At 34.5% G+C, this 19,792-nt stretch overlaps 1 protein-coding gene across 1 annotated transcript in view; it reads right to left on the reverse strand.

The window, feature by feature from the left end:
* The window catches only part of SEMA3C (semaphorin 3C), a 154,953-nt gene extending 142,815 nt beyond the window's left edge, over positions 1-12,138 (reverse strand). The window contains exons 1-2 of the mRNA XM_045564098.1: positions 11,615-12,138; positions 9,446-9,586 (exon numbers count right to left, since the gene is read on the reverse strand). Of these exons, the coding sequence (XP_045420054.1) occupies positions 9,446-9,548 (103 nt within the window). The 5' untranslated portion in view covers positions 9,549-9,586; positions 11,615-12,138. The remainder of the gene's footprint in view (positions 1-9,445; positions 9,587-11,614) is intronic.
* Between the last annotated feature and the right edge of the window lie 7,654 nt (positions 12,139-19,792).

Consider the following 19,792-nt stretch of genomic DNA (forward strand, 5'->3'; position numbering starts at 1 on the left):
GGCTTTTACCATTTCATGAATAATTCCAGGCTAAGCTTGACAATCTTTTTCTCATGTCAATTAAAAAAAAAAGAAAAGAAAAAATAAATAAAGCCAGAGAGAGGAGAGGAGAAAACAAATGCAAGGAGATCACCTGCTAGAGAGTATATTTTAATTTTTAAATTTCTAATGTAATATCTGAAATGCCTATAGATAATTATATGTATAGAGAAGTGTCTAACACATATAAAAAAAGTAGAAGGTTGATGTAAAAAGAAGTGAACCAATGTAGATAATTATAAAATATTCTCTGAAGATAAAGTGTTGAAAATAAACACATTATAAAAGAAACATGGATATTACAGATATAATAAGGAGGGGATGATCATTCCCTTACACCTAAAATCAGAATATTTTATTATTCGGTAGCAAAGTGCTATACACTGGGTTTTTTTTTTTCTTCAACAAAATAAAGCTTAGTGAATGTTCTTTTTCTTCTATAATAGAAAACTGATTAGACCACTGTTGTCAATATAATTAAACAAATAGCCAAAGGATATAATACCAGCATAAAGAACTCTTTGCTTATCCTACTTTAATATCAAAATAAAAAATACAGCTACATAGATCATATGCATTATCAGGTCCCCTGGAAAAATTTTTGCATAATTAGATTTTTACACAAAGGTTTTAAAACTCCAGTCATATCAGCAGGTTTTGACTACTAATGGAAAATGAAATTGATGCAATTATGTTGAACAGTGGTAGGAAGCATGGCTTTTAAGGGAATCAGCTTAAAGAAAAATTCCCTGTTGCATGTACATTAAAGCTGTCAAAACTCTAAGCTACAGATCCGGTCTCTGTGCCAGCTAAACCCCTGTCCAACTCCGGAAAGTAACTTTCTGAAGCCATGCCAAGCCTTTTGCTTGAAAATAACATCTTAATTGGTTTCTTCTAATAAAATTCAAAATGTTCTTTTCGTGATGATAATACACTCATTGTTTTATTCCAGCTTAATGTTCTGGTCTCTTGGAATGTTCTGAGTATTACTGTTCAGGAAAAAAAACAAAAGCCCATGAGCCTGAATTTATGAAGCGACAATCTAGCTAGATGCACCAACAAAGTTGGAAGCTTTTGATTCCAGAAAGACTGCTTCTCTAAAGGATGGTTCTCAGATTTCTATACAATGGCAATGAGACTCCAATCTCTTCCCCTTGACTTCATCATTAGTACATAATAATATTTGGGTGTGTATACAGAACTAGAGGTTATTTAGAGAATGCTTAGGCTCTGATCAGCAACTGACACAAATTAAATTATCCAATTATTATTTTCAAATCAAGGGATAATTTAAGTCATGAGGTTTTGCTTTCACTTGAATTAAGATACGAGTGTGAATCTAACTAATGGGTTAGAAAGGTTATAAAAAGAGTTCCAAAATATTTCCCACACCATAACAAAACTTCCACATGCCTAGTCATCATCTTAAGTTTCGTTATTAAAAGTTTTTCAATTCAGTGTATTGAATGTCTTGTATACATAAGGACTTAACTCTAATTACATAATGAAATTCAATAAAGATATTATTTACATATTATTTATACAAGTTGATTTTATAACCACTTTGCTACTATTCACTTATTCCCTTAAATGAGAGGCCCCTGTGTTAAGAATTACATTTCTAGTGGAATTGTTTTTCTACATTTAATAGTGGCCCCATATACTATTTCTACCTGACCCAATTACAAGTAAGGCCAAAAATACTAGGGTATTAAACTCTGCTAACAGTTTCTAATTTTGTTAGTGCTGTCTTAAAATCTTCAGACCCATTGTGTTCATCACCAAATTTCAGTAATGCATGAAATGCCAGGTTGGTGCACTTCACACAGTTTGTACAACATTGTGTCTATTTACAAAAGAGAAAAGGACTTTATTAATTTAACTTTTGTGAAGTGATAAGGATTTTGGAAAACAGAAGCACAGAATGAAAGATTATATTTCACATGCTATAATTGGGACTCTGCTCACTCTTTGGCCATTGATGCTAACTATAGTAACACCAGCAACTTGGGTTGTAAGACTTCACTGGCTGAACATAAAAGCAGGTATAGAGAACAAATGGAGGTATTTATCTTATTGGTGCCTTTACATATTATGTGCTCCCTTTATGTTCCTGTTATCTGGGCTAAAGATGGATTACCTCCTTCTTGCAGTCTGTTATTTGACAAGTCACTTTTTTCTCTACTGATCACTAGCCATCAGTAAAATGGGAGGGAGACAGGGCTCAAATAGGTAAGTTACCAGAGTTTCTCATCCTGGTCCTCAGCTCACTGTTACTACATAACTGTTACTATAACATTTTAAGTAATAAACTGTTTGCTAAACTAATAATCCAATTATTATATAATTATAAATCTGTATTTGTTCATAAATGTAGAGCATTGAAAATGATGCCAGGAATGCAACAGCTTTTTTTCTTACAGGTTTTGGTTATGTGCATTTACAAGAGAATATAGACTTAAAAAAGACAAAATGGTATTAAAATATAATGGATTTTTACTCTTAGACCATGTGTATGTATGCATGTATTTATTTATTTCAGATATATATAATCTCTCTATCATTCATTCTACCTTTAGAAAGTAAAAATCTATACTGAGGAAGTAGGTTTTCCATAAAAGAATTCAGCAGTTCCTTCTTTAGTGCCATTAATTCTATGCAGAGTCAATGTTTTCTTTTTGCTAGATTAGCAGTCTGACCCTCATCTTGAAGGAATAGAAATTGTCTTCTGTAAAATTAAATTGTTTTAACTCTCTTGATCTATCAGTTTCATATAGACTAGAGACCTGGCTTTAGCCATTACATTATATATAAGATTGAATATGAGAGCAGTCTTGTATTCAAAGTCTGGAAACCTGGTCATTTTTATAAGAAAATAGTTTAAGCGAGGTAGTAATTTAGAAATTAATTAGGTAGAATACTTCATTCTTTTATTATCCAGAATCTTAAATGCTCGTTAGTGTTAAAGTTGAGTAAGGTAAGGATATTTTGCACTTCCACTAGCATCAGTTCAAACCAGAACATAAGATTACTTTAATAATTTATTCCTCCTAAGCCAATATATAGATGAAAAGAGTACAATATTCTAGGGATTAATTATGGGGAAAATGGAAACCTGATGTACATAGCACATCAAATGAACTCTTGACTACAAGATCAGCAACTTGGGAAAGGCAAGACAGGAACAATATGTTAATTAATTTGCATGAATTAGTGATAAATTAAAATATAAATTTTCATATTTCTCTATCACCTCAATCTTTGCAAAGAGAATTTGGAGACACATAATGTGGTATTAAGCATATTTAAAATCTGATATATAATTATCTTCAAATTATTGCTAAAAACAAGTAGTTAAAAAGGTAGTGTTGTACATACTTTGAGGGAAGAAATAGCATGAGGCAAGTTTGTTAATATTCATATTAATGGCCTGGCATTTCTACAGATTTGGTAATATGCATTATATGCATTTGTACGATGTCTTGGATTCTATACAAGCATTGCTCACAACTAATTTCCTCTTCTTATACCATTTTGTCTTCTAGTCTTGTCACTGATATCGGACCTTGGCCAAGAGATTTAGCTTCCTGGGGCCTCCTTGCCCACCCAATTTATGGGCATTCTGTAATAAATGAGATAATGGGGAAATTCTTGGAAAAGTTAAAAGCACTCTGCATGTTACTATTGAGTGCTCAAAGACAGTTACTTCCTATTGGATAATGAGGGAGGGTTGAAATGATTGTTTCTGAAGAGCATACACCTTGAAAATGTAGAATGTATTTGCCATCTTTTACAGCTCAGCACATTGTTTCATGGCTAGTGCTACCCTAAAATAGCACATGGCTCAGCACTTAGCTCTGCCTTTTATGTGCCCTGTTTGCCAACTCATACTCTGCACTAGAAAATGTCTCACCTTTCTGTTCCTTGCTTTTAAATGTGTTCTCTTTGACAACACAGATTCTCAGTAATAAATAAATGAAAATGCACAAGGCAAAGGAGTGCTGAAATTTGCCCAAACCTTGCAGCTCTCTTTCCCAATACTTCTGTATTTTTAAGGGTAATAGAACTAAAACCAAAATGATAATTATTTATACCTTATTATATGCAAGATGTTCACGAAATAGAAAAATTGAGTGTATCTCAGTGCTACATATTTTTAATAATACAATGATATCCATGCAAAAGAATTCTTACATCACTTTTTGTTATTTTTTTAAGAGAAAGTATAGGGTACATTGAACTTACAGAGATACACTCTGATAAATTTGCATAGTGAAATGAGGAGACTAAATAATAATTCTTTTTGATGATTATTCTTTACCTGAACTCACACTTGCTCCCCTAGCCACAAAGGGAGATCTCAACTATAGCAACAAAATAAACATGTTCCAGAGAAGTAATTCCCCTTATGCTTGCCTGGATGAATGACAAATTGCAGAGAGAATGTGAGATGATGTAGAGAATTAATTTTATTCCCTTTATTTTTAGGAAGGCTTCATGTTCTAAGCAAAAAGCGAAACTGTATGGTGACAATTTGAGCATGATAAAATGAGTTTACAGAATGCCTTCTTAAAAAACTTCATGTTACTTTCATTATGATTTTTGTGGATATTAAAATTATTTGTAGTGGCATCTATGGAAATGGCTCTGTCTCTAGAATCTGACTGCTTGTGTTTTAATCTCACCCTCTTTCTGTCCCTGTGACCTCAGAAAAGTTACTTAATTTCTCCTCACCTCCATTTTATGAGGACAAAAATTTTGCCTAATTCACAGTTTTGTTAGAGAATTAGGTGAGATAATGTGAATTATTGAGGACAATTCCTGTCAAAAAGGAAATATTAATGTTACTAATTATTATAACAAACATAAATTACCAGAAATATTTTAGAAATACACAAGACAAAATAGAATACTGCTATAATTAATGGAAAAATGCCTAACTTTGGATTTAGGTATATTTTTTTAAACTAAAATTTCAAATAAAAGCTATGTAGCATACAGTTTTATCAATACATGTGAACACATCAACATATATGACCAACATGTGAACAAATTTAAAATTAACTATCTAGCATCACTTGAGCCATCTTCATTTAAGAGTGCAATTTATTTAAACATAAATATTTAGACATATCTGTGCTTAATCCATGGAATATTATACTTTCTTTCCATGCAATTGATTTGGTTGAATAACTGAATAAGCATAACACATAAGCTCACTCTTCTAATTTCAAAACATTATAGAGTACTCCTTTTTCACTTCCAATTGCAGGAAACTTGTATCTTTGGAATGGCTTAACACCATAACATCATCTTTTGGCAATAGAATCAAGCTTATCAGATTCTGAGAAAACTCACCTAGGATGATAATTACCTTTTTTTATAAAAGGAAACTATATTTCCACATTTTTGTAAAACGTTTCATGAGAGATCCACAGAATGTTAATACAACATATCTCTATCCTAATATTTTCTAAGAGACATTCTTTGGAAAACCTGATTTAAAATTTCTCCCCTCCAATTCAAGTCTACAACAGAGATTTTGTTTTATTTTGATTACTAGAGTCCTATATTAGTATAGATTATAGGGAAAAATAGACATATAAGGCTATAATTCTTGGCAATTCTTCTCATCTTCTATAGTAATTGTATTTTATAACAGTTTTTAACTTCCTGCTTTACAGGAAGTTATTCTAGAGCTATTCTAGAGTTTATGTTTTAGATAATATCCAAATCACACTTGCATTCATCAATCCCTTATTGATTTTGATGACACTCTCACAAAGGGAAAAGTATAGAGAGCTTTTTATACGCACAGCACCCCTAGAGTTTTCATTTATTAAAACTTGCAGGTGTCTTTCAAGATACTTAAGTAACATTTAACTGAAACCATCCTAAAGGGACTTAAACGAAACTGTAATAACACAAACCTGAGAACTAAATATTTCAGAAGATTCAGTATCACCAGAGTGAGCATTCTCCAAGATTGACGAAGAAATCAAGAACAACTGGCTCTATTTTTATCTCTTGGGCAACCACAAGACAAACTGTTTTCAAAAAATGTGCCTTGTAATGTTAATGCTACCTACTAGAGTTCATAAAGAGACAATTTATTATTTTGAGTTTATTGTCCAATAGCAATTCATCAGCTTTTGGGTTTAGCTCACTAGTTCACAGGGTTCCTTTTATTTGTTGTTTAATTAACTAAACTTCTTGTCAAATGAGGCAGATATTAAAAGATAAATGATGCTTTGTAAAATTCCACTGTATTTCACTTACATACTATCAATGACCTGGAGAGTTTGGCAGATTTATTACTGAAAATTCAGCACTGAAAAAAGGCAAAAAGAATCACAATGTAAATAAATGAAAGAACTGATAATCCTATGCAAGTATAAACCCTTCTGGTATTATACCTATTTCCCAATTCAAAATTCATACTAAGTCACTTTTATGTTTTTCAACCACTGTCATGCATATGCAAGTGTAAATGTAAAATTCAACCTTGCGCTGGAAGAATAGTCAATATTAGCTGAGGAAAACCTTAAGAAGCATTTGCATGAACTTTATAACCATTTGAAAAATTATTTGGCATGAAATCAGAATTATACAAATTACAAAAGATAATACCTATTAGAAGTCATGAGTCTCTTAACATGCAAGATTTAGGTAGCACAAATGTAACTAATTAATAACATCTGAAGTGCATTCTCCCATAGGACTGATGCCCATCTGGTTGACCTTGCACTAGATCAATAGGAAAGGCAAATCTGTAAATCACTGTTTCTCAAATGTTATCACTCCATCATTTCACCACAAGAAGAAGGAATGGTATGTGGATAGGAAAGCAGACCTCTTGTTTCACACACCTTTAAATTGACTGTGATGCTTATTTGCACTGTGAGTGAGGCAAGACTGAGTGGTTTCTTCTAAAGTTCCACCCCAACAGAGATAAGCAGAGGACAGTTTTAGTGAGGGAGAAGTTTTCAAGACAAAAGAGCCAGTAGGCAAGGTAGTTATGAGAATATCAAGATTCATAGAGGCATACAACAAATGATGCAAATGCCCTCTAATGCAACTTGAAATTGTTTGTATTTCCTCAAAACTTCTTCCAATTGCTGTTTTTGACTGAGAAACAGTGATAAAAATTTTGAAATAGAAAATAAATGAAACTATATAAATATATATGCATGCTAACCCTGTACAAAGTTCTATATTTTGACATCAAGAATAAATCATTTTGGAGGAAAATTAGTAACCTACTCAGTATGAGATACAGATAAGGAATCATTTGATTAATGAGAAACTTTAAATAAGAAACTTGGAATAGGCATCTCAACCTATGAAATCTCTTAAAAATGATATTGAATTAATGATTAAAATTTGTTGGTTTTTTTTTTGAGACAGAATCTTGTTTTGTTGCCCAGGCTAGAGTAAGTGAAAATTTGTATATTTTAACAATCATTTTTGCCAATGGTACTTTTCCTATGATATCTTGGCTAATATATGGTCCATTTTAAGAGTTTTAAAAATTGTTAACCTAGAAATTGTGGAATTTTATTAGATTTATTCTCTCTGCTAATATAGCTCTTGGAAACATTATTCAAAATAAGTGATATTCTATCTCCCTCATTATTTATTAGTAATACTTTTGGAAAGGAAAACTTATCAAGAATTCTAGAACTTTTAGATCTATAATCTTATCATTCCATATTCTACATAAATTATAAAGTAAGTCATTCTGTGATAATCTGTTTTGACTTTGAGAGCATTTAAAATATTAGAAATGCAGTATTTTAAAAGTTCATCATAACTCCCAGTCACTGTATACCATAGCTGTCTCTGTCCTACATAGTTTTGAAGTTTGGTTCTAAAAGATATTACTTAATTTCCTTCTGTAAAATATAAATTGCAATTGTCTTTTCAAATACAGACTTGATGAATTATCTGTTGACATACTTTTTGTTAATATTTCCTTTAAAATTTTGGGTTCATTTTGATACAACAGAAGATAAAGCAGTTTAGATACTTAACCTATTAGATCACTTCATCTCTATATACACTAGGAGAAATATAAAAAAATAGAGGGGACATTGTATTGCCTCTTAATGTCTTTTGTTATTTTGTACTTGATAAGCTATTTCATAGTTCTCAACTTGGGAGAAAAAGTGTGAGCAGACTATAAGGTGCTTTAATAATTAAGAAAAAAAAAAAGACTACAAAGGGCCTGTTTTTCCATTCTTTACAACTTAACTGCATAGCTATGGGTTTTAAGGGGAATGCCTGGCTTGGAGGCTAAGCACACAATTAGAAGCTCACACACTCCAAGTTCCAAATATGGCTCCTTCAGTGCTTATGCTGACCTTGGAGAAAGCTCTTGGTGACTTAAAAAGAAAGGAAAAAAAGATAGTCACTTGACTGATAAGTGTCAGTCATTCTGCTATTTGAAATCTGAGATAACAGGGAGTTTCAGAGACACTATAGGAAAATCTGTGAGAGTATTTTTTATTAAATGAAATCGAAAATTTTTAATGACACTGAGGTTTATGCAGAGTTGAAAGTAATAAAAATATAAATGACCTTGACTGGCAGGATGGTGTTCCTCATCCATTACTTACTCCATCTGTCCAATTAGTATGGGTTATTTGACTGACCAAAATCATCCATCTGTAATTTGTTTGAACTGTACATTTAAGCTCATGCATAAAACTCATGCATAAAATTCCCTTAGAAGACCTTGCACCTTTTATGTATGTGAAAATCTGAATTCACACTCATTTCCCTAAGCTTCTGAAGACAGTATTTGTACACACCAGCAATCAAAGGCATATTTCTAATTATTCTTTTAGGTCCTTTTCCATTAATTAGGGGACTATACCAACCTCAGGAAATCCTTGTGGAAATAAGAGAAACACCATTAGAACAACACATTGTGTAACTGGTTTTGAGGCTAACATCCAAAATTTATTGGGAAAACTTTTTAGTAATTAGACCGGCATAGCTCTTTCTGCTGGTGAGAATTAGCACAAAGGGGGCATTTCTCAACACAACCAGGCAAATAATAAGATCAAAGACATTAGGCTTTGAGGTATTATTGACCACCTCGCCATACACACATGTGCAAATAGGAAGAAATATTAAAAAAAGAAAAAGTATATTTCAATCCTTCAAGCATTTTCATGAATATTGTCTCAAGTACAACAGAGGGTTCAAGGGTTCTTTCTATTAACCAATAATATAAAATAACCATTTCACCCAAAAAGCAGCCCAGTAAATATTTTTAAAATTAATCAATCCTCAGTGATTTTTTACTTTCTTTAACTTATCCATGTTTGAATCTGGATAAGGAAGGAAAAAAAAAGACTTCAAATAACATTTTTCCCAGAGTGTTTATCAACTTTCTTACCATCAAATGTTAAATAAACTCTTGCTTGGGGCTGGGAAGATCCTTTTACACAGATAGAGCATATCAATACTCCAACCAACACGCAAAATGCCCGGAATGTCATTTCTTCAGATTTGCAAGTTAATATCCAAGGGAAAATACCTTTAAAAGAGAGATAACAAGTTTGTTATATCTCACTTCACATTTTAGGGGTACAAAACCCCAGCAATCTAGACAAAACACCCTATTCACAAAAGACACATCTGAACTTTTACAGTAATGCAAACAGTAGGAGGTGCTGTGACTTTGCTTCTCAGATGTTGAAATTTGGATTTGATTCATTTGTGTCTGGAAGTCTTTGTAATAAGAGTAATTGCTTCACCTTCCAGCAAAATAATGCTACCATCAAAACAGAACAAAACACTAAGGAAAAAACTTATTGATTCCCAAATGATATCTCAATATTTTAATCGACCTTCTCTGTAAAAAATCCATTATATTGAAAGATGATAATTGTACCAATAGGTTATTGCTGGATGAAAAGTCTTTTTCCCCTAAATGTAATATAATACTAGCAGAGAAATCCCACATGAACATCCATATGTGCCCACTCACTTCCATGCTCATCAGCTCTTTTGAAGTAATTGTCTCTGAAATGTTTCTATACATAAATCTATGTGTGCTCAATCCTTGGTCACTAAAATCACTTGAATCAGTTATCTGCCAATTTATCCAGATGATCGGACAGCTGTTAAAGGATGCAGATGAGGTAACGAGGGGCTTGTGCCAAATTCAAACCAATGACCCAGTGGTGAGTGATCCAGGGAGCCAGGTATCCACCAATGCATATTTTAAATAAATCAACCAGAAAGTAGGCTGTCAAAATTCCAAAAGATAAATCAAAGAGACAAGTAGTACTACTTGAAACTGTAACTATAAAAATTGATACATGCTATTAACTAATGCCTGAATCCCAAAAAAGATCATGTAATGTGTTATAACAAATCTACCGGAGCTCTAGTGGCCACTAGAGCAAAGTAAACTCAGGACCATAAAAGAAATATGATCATTTAGCACCTACTTTAATTAAACAATAAAATGATAAACCAGTTTAAAGTAGAAATTTACTTTTATAGGTTACAACAATGCTGATCTTCAATATTATGTACCTTATTAAACTAAAATTATATCACTAACTGTATTCACTTCTTTACAAGTGCCACCAACAAGTGAAAAGACTGCTTCATTAATACAGAAAAAAGGAAATTAAACTGAACACGCAATTTTAAAAAAATATAAGTTGAATTCCTATGTAGTGCACATGCTAAGAGAGTTAGAAATGAAATTGCATGCTTCCTTTACCACACAGATGGAGGAAACCCTAGAGATGTTTGTCTTGGTAATTTTCAAAAGAAACAGTTTCTTCCTGCTTCCACAACCTCTTCACCCAGTCATCCCTAAATTAACTTAGAAGAAAATTGATTTTATGGGTGACTTTCCCTTAGTAATTTGCTCCTTTGTTTTGTTGACTTTATAGTTAAAGCCAAAAAAAATCTATTAATATGCCTAACCTTTGTATGTTTATTAAGCAGTCTCATACTATTGACACATTTTTTTACATATTGCTATTGCCAGTATCTTATTTTTGATATGTGTCCCCCAAAAGAACATATGCCACAAATTTAAAAGAATAATACTGGGGATGAAATGACAGGTCAAATGAAGCTAGTCTCCCAAGCCATCTGATTTTCTTTCACCCTACCTAGTGAGAGAGGTGAGAGACCAAAAGCCAAGTGTTTTAAATATGCCCCCTCCAACAGCCCCCACACACACAAGTGGTATCTTACAAGTTTGTCCCTTTAAGTCAGCCACAAACGCTTCTCTAGTCGTTTTCACTTGTACTGATTAAAAACTAATAACATATAAGAAAAGAATTCTTATATGCCTTTTGAAGCAATTTTGCCTTACAAGGAATTGCAATACTCAACTTTAAACTCTCCGCAGGTGTCACAGCCTAAAGAAACAACCCACCCCGGGCTCTCAGCAAGCAGAACGCTTCCCTTACAAACCGCGCGTGCTCTTAAGGAAACGTCCAGGCTGGAGCACACCGATGTATGAAAAGTCAATACCCAGACCCAAAAGTTACATTTTGCTAAATGGGTAATGTTGAGAATAATTAATCCAGCTTACCAAGGCTGGAAGAAATCAGCACGGAAAAGTCCTCAACTTGCTACCGGGTTGGATCCGTGTGTGTCTCCAATCCTTTTCCCAGAAGACCTTAATTTCTAGAGCGTCCCAGCGGTGAAATTCTTTCTTCCCGGTCCTCTGAGTTTCTTTGTAAAGGAATCCTCAGCGCTGCAGTGCCGCGGCACCCGGGTCCCTTCTCGGCGGCGCTCAACCAAGCGCCTCGGAGTGAATGGAGAGCGGCCGGGCGCGGGGGGCGAGCGCTCTGGTGTCCGATTTCAGCGACGCGGCGCGCGGCTCGGGCTGCCCCGGCGCGCCGCCCAGCCGCTCGCATCACCGGCCGCGCAGCCCCGGCCGCGTCCCCACCGGCCGCGAAGCCCCACCCAGAGCGCGCCCGCGAGAGCGTGGCCGGAGCCGAGAGGGCGGGCCTGGCGGGGCCGACCCTTGGCGGGGCTGCCCTCGAGATGCAGGAATCGGCGGCAGCAGGCTGCAAGCCCCGCCGAGGAAGAACTCTGTCCCTTTCTCTGTCCACGGTGGAGTGAACAACTTGCAGGGTGCGCTCCAAGGTTTTTGTTACTGGCAGCTCTTGCAAAGCACACGCTTTGCGTGGCCGTAAATACCAAAGTGCAAAGCAGATTTTTTTTTTCCACGAGAAGGATCACTGCATCCTTTTAAGGCAAAGAGATGCGTTTTTAAAAGGGCATGAGTCTTGTCCTTATTCTGCAGGAAATTTTCTAAAACTGGTGGAGATAAACCAACAATCTGGTCGCAGAAGTTTATCCTTTGAACGGGTATTGTTTCCTATTGCGTTTCCTTAACGTCCTGAAGGCAGTAATTCTGTTGACCTCTACACTGACTCATCTGAAGTTCCCTCCCCTCTAGGATACTCCCCAAACATAATTACAAGAAGAAATTATTTCACAATTTTGTGGAGAAAAGCTGTTCTGAATCATGTCAACAGATTGAGGTTTACAGATCCTGTACATCAGAGTGTATTTCCAGCATATCCTTTCAGGTATACTCGTAAAACTCTGGAAATGACTTTGATGTTTAAGTGAAAATTACTGCTCCGGACCCCAATGAACTAGATGTTTGAACATCAGGAGAAATGAGCTTTGATCCCCATAAAACGAGCAGGCACTTGCTTAAAATCAGTGTGGTCTACAGCCCAGTAGATGTCACTGTACAGAGGGAACGTGGTGTAATTTCTCCACCTTATACCTTATAATTTTCCTTAGGTAAGGAAGCAGAATCATTACATTCTTATCAACTGTTTCCTAGAAAACAACTCTTAAGCATACAAAGTCATTTCTCAGTAGGCCAGAATGACATCTGGGGTAGGGGGAAGGGAAGAGGTGATTGAGACACACATTTCATGTGTCTAGGCAGCACCTCTGATGTACAGCAGACATAAATGTGTCTCTGGCTCTTGCTGCATAGTTGAGAAATGAAGAGATCAAGTCGAATAACAATGTGAATTTAAGAGTTCAAAAATAATATTCTAGAGCTAGTATTATCGTCAAAGTCAAACTTATCTGTGTTTATGAAAGAAATTTCCAATCCAATGTCTATGTTATTTCAAAAAAATAATATAGTAACAGTCAGACTATTTTTGCAATGATTAGTGCAATAGGTGGGTAAGCAGCTCCTTGACATAAATTTGTAATAATGGATTTAACCCACAAAATATCTGACAGTATTGAAATCTAGATATAAACACGAATAAGCACTATGGTTCCTTCTCTGAAATACTTCAGAAACTGAGATCTGGGATATATACTATCCACTATTACCATCCTACTGATATCTGAGTCAGCATTTATAAATTAAGGAGTGAAGAATAAATGATTAGAAGACAAGTGCGAGGATTAAATTACATAATGGCTAATTTAGACATGAGCTGTTAGAAACTGGTTAATCTACAAATCTATGTAAGGTAGAATTTGTTTATACATTTTATTTTTAAATTTTAGGGAACCAAGATAAGGAAATGTAAGGTGAAAGGCACATCTAATGATGTATTCACAAGGGAGTTTAATTCCAAACTCAATTTACAAAAACCCAAAGAATTGACTTAATCTCTCATACATACTCCCAAGGCTTTGGAGACTATAACAAATAGCTTAGATATAATCACTGTCTATGAAATTTGTACTGAGATTCCCTCTATTTTGCCTGAATAAACTTCTTTTCAGTATGCTCCTGGGATTTAATGGTATTTGCTTACTGCTGAGACATTTACAGTTGGCCACACCTCAAAATGAATCATAAAAATACTGATAGGAATTAGCCAAGAAAGATTCAAGCACAAGGACACAGCTAGCGCTCATGGTTGCCTGAGAGTTAGGTCACAAAGTGAAATTTTAAAAGGGGCACTAGAAGCCCCTAATAAGATCTCTCTCTGCTCCCATTTCCCCATACTGCTTAGTAGCCTAAAACTCCTGGACAAAACAGGACTTGTATAAGAACCATTGGTGGCCAATACCACCTTTTTAGGATGTGGTCTTTGACTATGTCCTTACAGGCAGGAAACAACATGAGCTAATTGAGAAAGCTGTTTCTAGAAAGGCAGGCACTAAATGGATCTACAAAAGTAATGACACAACTAAATATAGAGGGCACTAATTACAAAGTTTGCCTCCACTGAAATGTCTTGGAAAAACAGCCACATTAAAATACTTAGGCTCACTTTTATTAAGACGTTATCAAAATGGTGCAGTATCTTATACACTGAAGTTTCTCTGCCTGCTGATGTATAGTAACCATATTTTTTAAATTGTACTTTTTTGATGATCTTGAAGAAAGCTATTCAACCTACTCTCTTGCACTGACTTTGAGTGATATACTTACTTCTCTTTATGAGTTCCTGTATCTATAAATTCTTTTATTTCAAATTTAAAGAAAATAGATTTTTTTCCTATTATACAGGTGAATTATATGAATAAACTCTACACTAAATAGAGAATCTCAATCCTTCAGAAATTGAAAATTATCTTCTTATTTAGTCATGACTAACATTTGTAATGATAAAAGATAGACCATATATTTGCTGGGCACTTTGCATATTATTTGCACAGCATTCTTTAATAAAGTTACTCTCTTACATAAGCAAACATTGAAGGTTTGCCCAAAGTCAAATGGGTAGTAAATATTGGAATAGAAAGAGAAACTCAAGCATGACTCAACATCTCATGTTTTTCAGTATGTTTCAATGGTTTCCTCTCCTCCTCTCTTCTGCTTAACTTTCTTCTCCTCCCTTTTCTTCTCCACTCCCCTTTTTTCTCCTTTACTCAAGTTCCAGATAGTAGCCTTTTTTAAATTTCCTAAAATGTATCTTAAGAAGGTTTGAACTTCCAGTGATGGTTTACTTTGTTTACATCAGCCTTACTTCTTATATTAGCAGCTCTGAGACCAAGCCGGTGAAACAGATCCGATCTAGAAATCTGTGTGTAAAACTGTTGTCTGCATCATTGATAGACTTTAATATTTCCTCATCAAAATCATTCCTAATTTTTCAACAGGATGGATGAATGCATCTCTACTTTCATTCCTAATGCATTGCTAATCTATATCCCTGACCTTTGATCTCTTTCTCTGTTGATATATACTAGACTCTATACTTCTCAAATTGTAGGGGCCCTGGCGTTAAACAAGATAAACCCCAGTGGTTTGTTTGCTCTGAGGAGGAAAACTGGCCAGAAAGAAAATTTTCATTGTTTGTTTCATTTTAACCTTTGTAATTTTAAACTAGGTGAGTATATAAGCTATTACAAAATTCAAAGTTTAAGTCTTCAATTTCTTTAAACATCTCAAATACATAAAGCACAATATTTCCCAACTCAACCAAAATAAGACCATATTGACTCTAATGTTTATATGTTACAGTATTTCATGTATAAAGTAGAATAGTAAAGCATTTCAGTAGAGTCTGTTAGTGATTTTACTTCTTTAGTACAAAAATATCATGTGTGCATAACAAAAGTTGTAAAATTTCTGTTGTAGTCATTCACACTTTCATCATAGGAGTAAAATGTAAACTTTGTATTTGTTTTGTTCCTATTAGAATATTTTATGTGAAGCTGCAACGAGGATAAATATGTGAATTAACTCTATATAACTGCAGTTAACTGCAGTTACAAAGTATCCCACAGTTATTTAATAAATGATGTTTGTTAGTTGAATATATGTACACACACCCACAGTTATATATGTCTTGGAGAAAAGTCAGCTGCTCTTATGGATCTATTGTATCTACAGCTCTCTTTCTCTTCACCTGAGAGTACAAAACCCTTTCCTGTATCTATTCTCACAGGAGAGGCCTGCGTAAGAACCTCTCATTGTCAGATGCACGTAATGAGGCTCAAAAATAATAACCACCTGGAGCAATGAATGTAGGACTCTTAGTTATGGCAAATTGACTCTTCTCTACAGCCTTTCAGCATGGTCAAAGGCCTTTTCATGTAATTTTTCAGATTTTACTATGTTTCTGCTATTCTCAGACTTTAAACGCCTGACTAGAAAGTGGGATATAAAACTGTGTCAACAACTCTCACATCCTAGCAGATGCGTTCTCATAATGAAAGTCACAATGAAAAACCCTGTTGTCTTCTTTCTCTACCAGGATTTCCAGGAGGTAGAAGGTTGTGTTTAAAGCTTGAAAAGAATTAGTCACTTATTCAATTATTTGCCTTATTTTCAGTTATGATGCTTTGAAATTTCAAGTAGTATTTAATGACTGTAAACAAGGATATATTAATACAATGTTCATTTTTTAACAAGCATAACATAATTTAAGATCTCTTGGGGTGTATTTCCATTAAATATTTTTCCTTCATGGGTTGCGTCCATTGCAATGGGCTCATTGAACTTTGGACCAGAAGTGTACCAAAAGGGGCAGTATGATTTAAAAGGCATGTGTTATTAATAGACATTTTACAAAGAGTATTCCTTTCAATCTCCCTAACAGCCCTAAAAAGAAGATACAAGTGTCTCCATTATGCAAACAAAAAAGCCAGTTCAGAAATTTGAGGACCCCAGGCAATAAATTCAGGCCTGCTTTTCCCAAAGTTCATATACTTCCTGCTTTCTACTATTTCTTGGTGCATTAATCTAATAAAAAGTTCAGTAAACAGGAAAGGAGAGTGGAGACCTTTACTTTTCTCTTAGGCTATTTGGGTTCTGAAGAGGATTTTCTGTTTTTCTTGGATGGTTATCAAATTCTCTCTCAGATTTGAATGATAAATGCAGACATCGTGTCTTCACTATTAAATTATAGACAGCTCAACAGAACAATCAGTGTCTAATTTTCCATTGTATCTTTTAGAATATCTAGAACGGAAATGATTAATGAAGAGCCTTGCGATATAGATAGAGAAGGAGTTCAATAGATGGAGAAGGAGTTCAATGAGTACGAATAGAAAGGAAGAAAAAAGCAATAATAAATTGATTAGGTAAAAGATCACATATTATGAAACAGAAAATAATACAATTTTTTATCATATATCCAAGTACATGTATACTTATATAAATTGCCTCTATTCGCTTCAAATATATAGTTTGTTACTTATGTAAATACAGTAAATGACAACCCAGAAACAAGCTTGAGGAGTGGATTCAAGCCTAAGTAACAGGAAGTTCAACCATATCAGGGAAGGTCAAGTCCGATTTTAAAATTAAAAGTCACAGGTTACCTGTTCTACAAATTGTCACCAGGGTTACTGAAAAGTCTTTTGTTCATTTCCTGAAGGATGAAGTCCCAGCTTATTTCTTGGCTCATATACTCCCTTTCATGGCCTCTTCTGGGTTAGTTCCTCATCCTCTCTCACCCATTCCTTCCCCTGGCACTGTAAATTTTATGTTAATAGGTAGCAAATATCTTACTTTCCCATTCTTTGACCCCACTGTGCCCCCTCACATTTCCATGGTTTTGCACAGGCTCTTTCCTCTCTTTTCCCCTATTTCACTCCAGCTAGCAAATCCTTTCTCATTCATCCAGACTCACCTCAAATACATCCTCATTATAGCACTTTCCCTTTCTATAATCCTAAGCAAAATAAGTCAAGTTCTGAATATTATATACAGAATTGTAACCATATCAATATTGATGTCAAGTAGATTTTGAATTAAATCTGATTCCTTTTTTTTATTTCAGCATATTATGGGGCTACAAATGTTTAGTCAGAGTTTCAGGCATGTCCGTCCCCCAGACAGTGCACACTGCACCCTTTAGGTGTGAATGTACCCATCCCCTCCTCCCCTCTCCCACCTGCCCGACACCCAACGAATGTTACCACTATATGTGCATGTAAGTGTTGAATCTCTGATTCCTAACTTATTTAGAGTATTGCTTGATTTCTATTTTTAGTTTTGTTATTCATAATAAGAGAATTAAAACAACTACATTAGGTTTATTGGTTAATTAAATACTATAATGTGTATTAACACCTTTTCTCTCACTTCTGTATTTGCATAGGTTTCTTCATGTCTGCTCTATCACTTAATGTTATGATTATGTGAAAATTTTCTCTGTTGACTCCCAACTACTCCAGAATAGGACATAGGTATCTTAGACATTTTGTAGTCATCAGTAAAGCCACGTCTTAGTACATAGTGACAGCTGGATAAATGGTTGCTCAATTAATTAAACTTTTCTTTCAGTGCTGTTTTGTGGAGCCTAAAAACTTAAATATGTCATTGTTACTGATAGTGGGTCATTGCAATGTGCAATTTCTTACAAGATTCTTAAGGTTTCCAAGGTTCATAATTTTACTCCCAAAGGTAATCATGTGTGTATTATCCCCTTTAAACTATATTTTAATTTTATTTTGAGTTTTTAAAAGCTGTGGGAACATTGGAACTACGTTGATTCTTGACAATCAACTGCTATAGGAACAGGTGGCATGAATTAATTTTAATTTTAATTTTTTTTTAACAGAATCTTGCTCTGTCACCCTGGGTAGAGTGCAGTGGCATTGTTGTAGCTCACTGCAACCTCAAACTCCTGGGCTCAAGAGATGTCTCAGTCTCCCAAGTAGGTGGGATTACAGGTGCATACCCCAACCCCCGGCTAATTTTTTATTTTTTATAATAAAAATAGAGATTGGAGTCTTGCTCTTGCCCAGGCTGGTCTCCAACTCCTGAGCTTAAGCAATCCTATTGCCTTGACCTCCCAGAGTGCTAGGATTATAGGAGTGAGCCACTGCACCCAGCCTAAATTCTTTTTTTAATTTAAGTTTTAAAATTAAAATTCAGAAAATGTTTTGAGTTTTCTATCTATGATTTAAAATAAGATTCCCTGAAAGCCATATCACAATAAAAATGAAAATAAAATATGATTAAAAAGAAACTAGTAGCAATTCTTGACACGGAAAGGGAAAAAGTAAGTTCATATCCAAAAGAGTCCTTTAATTAGCAACTTCCCCTAATGCATTCAGGTTAAAAAATTATGTACTGATTTTCAGAAAATGTCTATGGTTTAAAAGATAAAAGATTTATAAAGCTATCATCAACAATATAAGTTATTCAATTTTAAAATGATATAATAGGTAGGCTAACTCAAAATTTTTGTAATTATTAGCATATTACTTCAAGAATATGTGGCATATTATACATATTTATCTATAGATAATCCATATCAACTGGGGAAAAAAGCATTTGTACTTCATTACTATAGAAAACATAAAAGTTTTGTGAAAATAAACCTTATAGAGAAGTATTGTGCTATGGCCATAGAGTTAAGGGCTATTGTTGGCTATTTTTATCACTGGTCCCTTAGGAAGAATAAATATGTACCTGTAACTTCAGAAAAGTCTATTTAGAGAACATCCCTTTTCAAAGTGAGCTATTATTCTTTGCTGGCTTTTAAAAGCCCACCCTGCCACCCCCATACACATATTTTTGAAGAAGTGTTCTCTTAAATTTTTAAAAGAATATTCTTACACTGAAACCATAAAACATTAAAGTATATTGTTTTTTTTTTTTTTTTTTTTTTTTTTTTGAGACAGAGTCTCACTTTGTTGCCCGGGCTAGAGTGAGTGCCGTGGCATCAGCCTAGCTCACAGCAACCTCAAACTCCTGGGCTTAAGCGATCCTACTGCCTCAGCCTCCCGAGTAGCTGGGACCACAGGCATGTGCCACCATGCCCAGCTAATTTTTTCTATATATATTCTTAGTTATCCAGGTAAT

Source organism: Lemur catta, chromosome 11, assembly GCF_020740605.2.
Source record: "Lemur catta isolate mLemCat1 chromosome 11, mLemCat1.pri, whole genome shotgun sequence".
Classification (NCBI taxonomy): Eukaryota; Metazoa; Chordata; class Mammalia; order Primates; family Lemuridae; genus Lemur; species Lemur catta.